Source organism: Carlito syrichta, unplaced genomic scaffold (genome assembly GCF_000164805.1).
Source record: "Carlito syrichta isolate Samal-C Ts95f unplaced genomic scaffold, Tarsius_syrichta-2.0.1 Scaffold89967, whole genome shotgun sequence".
Taxonomy (NCBI): domain Eukaryota; kingdom Metazoa; phylum Chordata; class Mammalia; order Primates; family Tarsiidae; genus Carlito; species Carlito syrichta.
In genome coordinates this window covers 46,237-56,210 of record NW_007034063.1, presented here as the reverse complement: position 1 = coordinate 56,210, position 9,974 = coordinate 46,237, and the positions used below count along the sequence as shown (strand labels likewise).

The window sequence follows — 9,974 nt, the reverse complement described above, 5'->3', positions numbered from 1 at the left end:
TCATCTCTACAATAAATCAAAAAAATTAGCCGGGCGTGGTAGCGTGTGCTTGTAGTTCCAGCTACTTGGAAGGCTGAGGTGGAAGGATCGCCGGAGCCCAGCAGATCGAGGCTGTGGTGGCCAGGAGCGGCCACTACATTCCAGTCTGGGTGTCTGAGTGAGACTCCAACTGGAAAAAAAAAAAAACACTACTGTCTTTATCTGCTTCTCTTTCATTGATTCTGGGCAGGGGTCTCTAACACTTCCAAAACCAGCATTGACCAAGGCTGTGTATCCCCTGGAGGAATAACAGTGGCCAGAGCCAACACAGGGAGTGTCCCCTGCACCACCTTTCAGCCAGGCTGTGAGGATCCGGCCCCACTGATCCTCCCAGCATCTCCACAAAAGGAATCTTGTGTTTACACTCATTTCCAGATGAGGAAACTGAGGCACAGTTAGGAGAAATTATCTTGCCCAAGGTCACCCAACTTGAAGCAGCAGAGCTGGGATTCAAGACCAGTAAGACCACTGCAGAGCATCTCATCATGCAAGAACCTCAAGCAAAGAGGACTCATACCCAAGGCAGTGACTCGAATTTTCTGAGGACTGATTTCTTGAGGGAAACAGCATCCCCTCTCTCTGGGTGGATGCTCTGTTTGTTGAAGGAAAGACAGCAGGAGCGAGAGAGGGACAGAGAAGCTCTACACTGTGGGGTCTGGAGCATCTGCCCAGAAGGGCCCTCAAGCTGCCGGCCCTGGTACGTTGGGGCTAGCCTGTGCCTGGTATTGCCCACTTTGTCCGTGTACCAACTCTTACAGGACAGAGCACACGGGCATCAGAGGCCGGAGCCCCTTATTGGCTGCTCACCTCCTCCTATCCTCAGAGTCCATCTCTTTTTTTTTTTTTTTTTTTGAGTTGGAGCCTCAAATTGTCACCCAGATTGGAGTGCAGTGGCCGCTTCCGGCCACCGCAACCTCGACCTGCTGGGCTCCCGCGATCTTTCCGCCTCAGCCTTCCAAGTAGCTGGAACTACAGGCACGTGCTACCATGCCCGGCTGATTTTTTGATTTATTGTAGAGATGAGGTCTCGCTGCCCAGGCGGGTCTTGAACCCACGGGCTCAGGCAATCCACTCACCTCAGCCTCCCAAAGGTGCGGGATTACAGGCTGAGTCCATCTCTTTAAACTGGCTGACAGTGGTGCCTAGGCCCAGGGTGGCTGTGAGGACTCAGAATCAGCCCGTGTGAGGCCCTGGCACTGGTAAGCGTGTAATAGGCAGCTGGGTTTCCCGGCTAAAGGGATGCGGGAGGCCAGGCTGTTGCCCAGTGCGGAGAGGTGGCCGCAACAGCTCTCAGCCTCCTCACTATCTTCAGGCCTCCCTGGAAGGCTGCTCTGCAGACAAGTGTGTTCTTGGCCACCCAGAGAAGCCTCAGAGGGCTGGCACCACCGAGGATGGGCCTCTAGTCTTCCAGAGTACAGCTGCATGGAAGCCCCTTCTCTCTGAGTGGTTAGTGGGTCCCCAGCATCACGAGTCACTGTTGAGAGGAACATGTGTTTAAGCTTCGCTGGCCCTTGTCTCCGGGGACCCAGGGCCTTGGGAGGAGGAGGCAGGCCCTGGGGAAGAGCTTCTGCTGTTGCCTTGGGGCCTGCCACGTCGTCGAGGGTGGTTAGAAGGGCAGACCATCCAGACATCAGGCAGCCTCATCCATAAAGAGGGACAGCTCCACTCACGGAGATCCCTGAGGGGATGAGATGAAATAGATGAGTAAGCCAGGCTCGGTGGCTCAGCCTGTAATCCCGCGCCTTGGGAGGCCGAGGTGAGTGGATTGCCTGAGCCCGTGGGTTCGAGACCCGTCTGGGCAACTTGGTGAGACCTCATCTCTACAATAAATCAAAAAAATTAGCCGGGTGTGGTGGCGCCCGCCTGTAGTTCCAGCTACTCAGAAGGCTGAGGCGGAAGGATCACTGGAGCCCAGCAAGTCGAGGCTGTGGTGGCCGGGAGCGGCCACTGCACTCCAGTCTGGGCGACAGAGTGAGACTCCAACTCAACAAAAAAAAGAAAACGAAAAAGTAATAGATGAGTAAGGGGTGGCCCAGGACCCAGGAGGGGGTCAGCACTCAGGATGTGACCATCCCATGAGTCAGCTACCTTAGTTCACATCCCAGCTTCAGTGTCAGAACCTCTCAGAGTCTCGGTGCCGTCTCCTGTAAAGTGAGGGTGATGTTAGAACCAGTCCCTCACGGTCACCATGAGGAATAGATGCCGTCACACATGAAATGCACCAACCATGGGGTAAAGACCCCTGTCACCAGGAGCTGCACAGCTGCATACTGCCCAGTGCAGAGAGGTCGGCCCTTCTAACCACCCTCTACAGCTTTCTTTTCTCTTCTTTTGAGTTGGAATCTCCCTCTGTTGCCCAGGCTGGAGTGTAGTGGTACTCTCACGGCCACCACAGCCTCCACCTGCTGGGCTCCGGCGATCCTTCCACCTCAGCCTTCCAAGTAGCTGGAATTATAGGCGCGCGCTACCACACCCAGCTAATTTTTTTTATTTACTGTAGAGACGGGGTCTCACCAAGTTGCCCACGCGGGTCTCGAACCCATGGGCTCAGGCAGTCCACTCACCTCAGCCTCCCAAATCGCGGGATTACAGGCTAAGCCACCGAGCCCGGCTTGCGCCTGGCTAATTTTTTGATTTACTACAGAGACACGGTCTCACCATGTTGCCCAGGCTGGTCTCGCAGCCGTGTGCTCAGGCGTCCTCTTGCCTCTGCCCCCTAACTGCTGGGATTATAGGCGTGAGCCACCACACCTGACCTGAACACAGCTTTCATCCTGAGCCAATTGTGGGGGCCAGAGCATTGGGCAGATGTGGTTCTGAGTGTCTTCAACTTACTGTGCCTCAGTTTCCCCAGCCACAAAAGGGGAAGGCAGGAGTGCCTCTATCCCAGGGGTGATGTGGGGATTCGGAAAGCTCATCCATCATTGTTGGCAGGGCTGATGGACACTGGCAGCTAGTGGTTGACACCTGGCAGTCCAGCTCCCTCCTTTGCCGGGTTTAGACGCCCCAGTGCATCCAAAAGAGGAGCAGGGAGGATAGCAGGGTTGTACCCCATCTCTCTGTGGGCCGTCTCCCAGCCATCCTTCCAGGAAAGCCTGCCTGCCGACTGAGGTTCAGACCTGGCGACCCTCCCTGCCAGCCACGTTGGCAGACCCCCAACTCAGGCAGGCTGACAGCCGTGCTCATTAGCTTAATTAACCTGGTCCCAAGAGAACCATCCCAGTTGGAGGCCAGCGCTCCGCGTCAGCTGGGACCGGGCCCAGCCACGTTTGACCCACTGGTTGCCTTCCATTGCTGGCCTGCCTGTCGCAGGAAAAAGAAGTCGCTGTGGTCTGGGTCCTAACTGCAGAGGCTTCATAATCTTCCTGTCTTTCTTTCCTTTTCAAATACAAGTGGCCTAACTCCACAACATGGCAGAATCCAAATGTAGACAACATGGGCAAACCAGAGATTACGTGCAGTGTCGTCAGTCAGAACCTCAAGGACGTTTTCTTCATTTACATTTTGAAAGGAAAGACATGCACAGGGTAAAAACCAAAATAGTACAAAAGAATTTGCAGAGAAAAATAAGCCTCTGTCCCTTCTCTGCCCCCAGCCATCCATTGTTTCACTTCTGTGCCCTTCCAGAAATGTCCCAACATGGCTGAGCACACCTGTGTGTGTGCACTACCCTCACACCGTTATTTATTTATCAACGTGGTCACCTGCATACACACATCTCCCTTCTTCATTCGCTCTTTCTCTTCAAGTCTCTTGGCAGTGGTTCCATACTAGTACATAGAAAGTGACTTCATCCTAGCTAACAGTCACAGAGTTGCCTGTTTTATCCTCAAAGGTTATTAGGTTTCGACAAATTATGGAGACCAGAGAACTAAAAAAAAAGGAAAAATATCAGAGATAGATAAGCCCAATTTTTTTTTTGTCTTTTTTAACTGGAATTAATACCATTTTAAATTCTTGCTTAGAATTAGCAAGCTAGAAAATACATTGGAAAACTCTTCCAGGAGAAAGCAAGTAAAAGCAATCACAATCCCTGTGACTCTCCAAACAAAAGTTCCTCGTGCTTTTCCACTTAGATACATTCACAGCAATGTTCAGCCATGGATGCTGCAGATGGATGGGGAAGAAAGTATTTCTTCCACTGAAGAATCAGGAGTGCCCCACTAGCATACTAGAGATCCAGGGAGCCAGGAAGGCGGTTTTAGCAAACTGTACACAAATAGAACAGTGGAAAAGGAATATTTGGCTTCATCATTTTAAGTATTTCTATATTGTTTCAGTTTTATGAAAGTCATTTAAACTTGTAAAAGGGACTGGGGGAGGAAGAAAGGAAAGTAGGAATGCTGGTTGCCTGTGACACGTGTTCAGCAGCTGCTTTTTTTTTTTTTAATTGTAGAGATGAGGTCTCGCCTGCCCAGGCGGGTCTCGAACCCATGGGTTTAGGCAATCCACTCACCTCAGCCTCCCAAAGGCGCGGGATTACGGGCTGAGCCACCGAGCCCGGCAGCAGCTGCTTTTGAGATCCTGCTCCTGACACCAGGCGTGAGATAGGGTGGGGAGGAGGGAAGAGGATGCTCATAGCACAGATCACAAGGAGATGAAGGCAGTGAAGGGGGGCGCAGGGTTGCACGATGGAGAGCTCGTGGCCTGGGAGGGAGCACCAGGGGGCGAGTAGTCAGAGGAGGCCCCTCCAAGGAGGTGACATGTGAGCCAAGCCAGAAAGATGAGAAGCTGCCTGGCCACCAGGAGTGCTGGGAGGACACTCTAGACGGGTGAATGGCCACTGCAAAGGCCCTGAGGCGGGACATGCCTGGTGTGTTTAGTAAGCATTGCTAGATGCCTGTGTAGGAGGAGGTGGACGGGACAGATTGTGGCAGACGTCAGGAGCTGTGGTAAGAGTGTGTTGAGAAAGTGAATTCCATGGGGTGTGGTGGCTCATACCTGTCATCCCAGCACTTTGGGAGGTGGAGGTGAGAGGATTGCCTGAGCTCATGGGTTTGAGACCAGCCTGGGCAACATGGCAAGACCACGTCAATACAATAAATTGTTTTTAAAAAATTAGCTGGGTGTGGTGGCACATGCCTGTATTTCCAGCTGCTTGGGAGTGCCACTGCACTCCAGCCCGGGCGAGAGAGTGAGACTGACTCCAAAAAAAAAAAAGGAAGTGTATTCCCCAGGCTGGGTGCAGTGGCTCATGCCTATAATCCCAGCACTTGAGGAGACTAAGGAAGGAGGATCACTTGAGGCCAGACTGAACAACATGGCAGACCTCATCTATACAAAAAAATTAAAACTAGCTGGGCGTGGTGGCACGTGCCTGTAGTGAGCCTTGATGATTCTGCTGCATATCAGCCTGGGTGATGAAGCAAGACCCTGTCTCTAAAGAAAAAATTTGAGCACCCCCACATAGCCAGCCTTAGAAACAAGAGTTTAATAAACTCCAGTGTACCAAGCTAAGCTGTGTGAGTTTTCTAAAAATGGCTCCACACTCTACATACCCATTTCTTTTTTCACAAGGCGTATCCAGGAGAACTGCTCTGCATGCCATGTGGGTCAGCCCCTGTGCACGTGGCACTTTGGGCTCACGCAGGCCCTTCCGAAGGACAAGTTTCCAGAAGCAGGACTGCTCGGGCAGAGAGGACATGTTTCATAGTTTTCAGCAGGTCTTTGCACACTCCTCCCAGGAGGAAAGCCTTGTGGACAGCGCATCTTTCTGGCCAGGAGACGCGCTGAAGGCCAGGCTGCTTTCTCAGGGGGAGACAGGCTTGGTGGGCTCCCTCCTGAGCAAGACGGGTCCTGTGCTGAGTCACACTCGCTGTGCGGAGGATTCTGGGAAATGCTGAAATCAAAAAGGGAGGGGGAGGGGAAGTCCCCTTAGCTTCCAAGGGAGGAACCTTTACCTTTGGTGTGTGTGTGGTCTGTCTCTTTGTCTTTCTGTTTCTTTTGGATCTGAAGCTTTTAATTTGCCACAGAATGCACTTCCCTTATGTGAAAGAGCCAGTGTTACCCTAGACCTGGAATTCTAATTTGGGGAGGAATATGACCTGACAAGAAACAATCTTGCCACCCTCCCCATCTTCCTTTGTTAAAATCCCACCGCTGGCAGCTGAGAAAGACAGAAAATGTAGGCTTTAAACCCTCAGGAACCCAAGACATCTTACTTCTTCTCTGGGTTCAAAGACTCTTTCTTGAGTTACAAAATGGTGACATCCAGGTGTCAGCTTTTCTGAACTCGTTTTTATTATTATTATAACACATGATTATGGTAAAATAAATCCAGACCCTTCAGGAAGGCATCAGACAGCAAATAAAAGTTCCATTTTCCCACCTCCTAATAAGACTCCTACTTCCCAGAGCAATCATTGTTCCTCATTTCTTTCAGAAGTTTTTTCTGCATATGGAAGCATGCTTTTCATCAGACGTGATCATGTTCCTCATTCTGTACATCTTTTTTCAAGCCATTTTTGTAATAAAAACGTGGCAGCCAGGCTAGGCAGTGGTACCTGTAGGCTCTGCGGCCCAGTGGCCTTGGTTTGAATTCTGACTCCATGCACAGGCTGTGTGCCTTTGGACAAGGGGCCTAACTCCTCTGTGCCTTAATTTCCTCATCCATGAGATGAGATACCAGCACTGTGATAGTGCTGTCGTGGGGATCAAATGTGTTCATACGCGTTTCGAGGAAGACCCAGGCCCTGCTCTGAGTGGCTGACATTCTGCTTGGCAGACAGGCAGTAGGCAGAGACACAAAGACAACCGCGGGTTGTGATAACTGCTCTGAGGAAAGATCAGAAGACCAAGGTGATGAGAAATGACCGGTGTCAGGGCAGAGACGGTGCTGTGTGGTTGTTTTCACCTCTGTGTGGCTCACTCTCTTGTCTGTAAAATGGAGATGCTAGGCAATAGTGGCTGTCTCTGTGGGCGGTTGTGTGGTTTTGTTTTTTGGGTTTTTTTTGAGTTGGAGTCTCACTCTGTCGCCCAGACTGAGTGCAGTGGCCACTCCCAGCCACCACAGCCTCGACCTGCCGGGCTCCGGCGATCCTTTCGCCTCCGCCTTCCGAGTAGCTGGAGCTACAGGCGCGCGCTACCACGCCCGGCTGATTTTTGGATTTATGGTCGAGATGAGGGCTCACCAAGCTGCCGAGGCGGGTCTCGAACCCACGGGCTCAAGACAATCCACTCACCTCAGCCTCCCAAGTTGTGAGATTACAGGCTGAGCCACCGAGCCCGGCTTGCTGTGTGGTTTTAACCAGTTAGTGTACAGAGAGCTCTCAGGAGGGTGCCTGTGCGCCTTGAGCTGTGGGTATTTCTCTCCTAGGGGGTGATGATGTCTCAGAACAGGGCTCCAGTTTCCACCAGAGGAATGAGACCCGAGCCCAAAGGCTCGGCCAGAATTGGAAGAGGAGGCAGGGAAAGTCAGCCTGGCTCTGGGGGTCACTGAGTGGAGGGCTTGGGGCCATGGAGACCAACCTTAGCTCCAAGAGAGCCACAGAGCCGTGGGTGACAATGTGTGGAGCCGGCAGAGGCAGCAAAAGACTGATCAGCCTGGAGGCGTGTGCCCATCTCAGGGTGTGGCCTGCCTCGGGTAAGCACTTACCAGAGCATCCCTCATTTCCCGGCACCTGCTTTGTGTCAGGTGCCAACCAAGTGTTTGGCAGCAAACCCTGCAGTGGCACCAGGAGGTAAACATGTTTTCCAGATGAGCAAACCAAGGTCTAAGAATTGGTGGGACTTGCCCAGGGCCCAAGGCCTATTTGCCTCCAGAACTCACACTGTTAGCCCCAGGCTGTGCCTCGATGGCCATGAGACCACTGAGTGCTCTGGGAGGCAGTGCGGGGTCAGGTTTGGGAATGCCAAAGTGAGGGTGGTGACCCGAGTGACCTGTGCTCACAGGCCACCTTCTGGAATGGGACGCCCAGCAGAAAAACAGGGGTGGTGATGGTCAGGGGGCGCCCGGCCTGCCCATGGTCCATGTGCTTCAGACCCCCTGAATGTGAGCTTTGCTTCTCTGTGTGATGGCTGAGGAAGCTGAGGCTCAGGAGAGCCGACCCCGGTCCTGAAGCACCCAGGCTGGAGGTGTGCTGCTGCAGCCCAGCAGGGGCACACAGGGCCCAGTCCGCTCACAAAGGCCTCTTGTTCTGCGTGATCCCACCCTTTTTCTGAAGCCCCGTGTTCTGGCCACTCCCCCCCCTCACCTGAACAGCTGCAGGACCCTCCTTAGCATTTCCCTACTCCCACCCGTGTCTCCAACCTCCAGGGCCTGTTTTCTGCCCCGACCACTCCCAGACCTCACCCACTGCCCTCCTCTGGCTCACTCTGCCCAACCCACGCTGGGCTTCCATCTCACTCAGACTCACCAGACTCGGTCCCCTCATGGCCGCAGCACTCCCCCACCCACCTGGCACCCGGCTGCCACATGGAGTCCTTTCTTCCCTCCAGGTTTCTGACCAGACGTCACCCTGAGAAAGCCACCCCAGCCCCGTCGTCAGGCCCCATCCCTTCGCCCAGATTTATTTGCTCCTAAACACTTCTCTCTCTCTGTCACATGTGGGTTCTCTCTCTGTTCATACATTCAGTCTTAGCCTCTCCCAAGAGCTGCCGGTGCCGTCTTCGCTGCTGTGTCCCCAGGGCCTGGAACTGGCATGGCCTAGAGTAGGTCTCCAGTAGGTTCCCAGGGAACGTCTGGAACAAGCAAATGTAAAGAATAAGCCAAGTTCCCCTCGCTGCCACAGGTGAAGTGGAGACTGCAGCCTTGAGCTCATACGGCATTGAGAAGTGACTCCAGCCTGCCCGTGCCCCTCTGACCCTGATGTTCTCGTTCCAGGCAGGTGGACACCAACACAAAAAATGTCTTTGGGCAGCCGCGGTTGAGGGCATCCCTCCGAGACCTCCGGTCACCACGGAAGAACTATAAATCCAGCATCGAGGACGACCTGAAGAAGCTCATCATCATGGACAACCTGGGACCAGAGCAGGAGAGAGACACGGGAGTACGCAGCAGCCCATGGGAGGGCGGGGTGGGCAGGAGGGCAGCAGTCCCTGCAGTCACTGCGGCCTTTTTCTGCCTGTGTCCTCAGCCTTCAGCATCTGCCAGCCCTGTTGGGTGTATGTGGATCTGTGGCTGGGTGTGTGTCATCACATGGGTCGGGGAGGGCCACAGTGTAAGCTGGCCTCAGCAGATATGGGGGAAGTTAGCAGGTGTGACTGGAAAGACCTGGGTCTTGTGTCCTCCAGCCCAGGATAGCAACGTATCCGGCCTCCACAAGGACGAGAGTGGAGCAGGGGCTCCCAGGGGAGTCAGGCTCTGTGCCCCAGGAGGGCGAGGCAGGAGCAGCAGGCACCACGGGCCCTCCGCAGAGTCGGCTTCTCCCCTCTCGTCTCTGCCTCCTCTGCTTGGTCTCACTGTCAGAGACCCGCTCTTGGGGGGCTCGAGATAGACCCCAGTCTTTCCAAGGTTCTGTCCCTCCAGCCCACAGCCCCGGGGGGAGGGAGCGCTTCAGCCCAGTGCTGCGCTCGTCCACACCCCTTCCCTGGCAATCCGGCCCTTTCCAGGCGCCGGAGAATCGAGTCAGTCGCAGGCCAGAGAGGGGCGGTCATCAGGGGAAGATGGGGCGCTGTGACCAGAAAGAGGGCAGAGATGGATGCCGGGTGGGGGAGAACTCACCACAGGTGCCCAGGACCACTGGACGCCTCAGACGACCCTGGGCTGGGCCAGACCGTGACCCCCGTGTCCCCCGTCCTGGCAGCAGTCACCCCAGAAGAGCCTGCAGAGGACGCTGTCGGACGAGAGCCTGTGCAGTGGGCGCCGGGAGCCCAGCTTCGCCAGCCCCGTCGGCCTGGAGCCCGGCCTGCCCAGCGATGTGCTCTTCACCAGCACCTGCGCCTTCCCCTCTAGCACGCTGCCCGCCCGCCGCCAGCACCCGCACCCCCACCCGCCT

The 9,974-nt window shown here is 54.4% G+C and overlaps 1 protein-coding gene across 1 annotated transcript in view; it reads left to right on the top strand.

Annotated features, from left to right (window-relative positions):
• SIPA1L3 (signal induced proliferation associated 1 like 3) overlaps positions 1 to 9,974 on the top strand; it is a 125,380-nt gene that overhangs the window by 94,330 nt on the left and 21,076 nt on the right. The window contains exons 15-16 of the mRNA XM_021712493.1: positions 8,861 to 9,026; positions 9,783 to 9,974. Of these exons, the coding sequence (XP_021568168.1) occupies positions 8,861 to 9,026; positions 9,783 to 9,974 (358 nt within the window). The remainder of the gene's footprint in view (positions 1 to 8,860; positions 9,027 to 9,782) is intronic.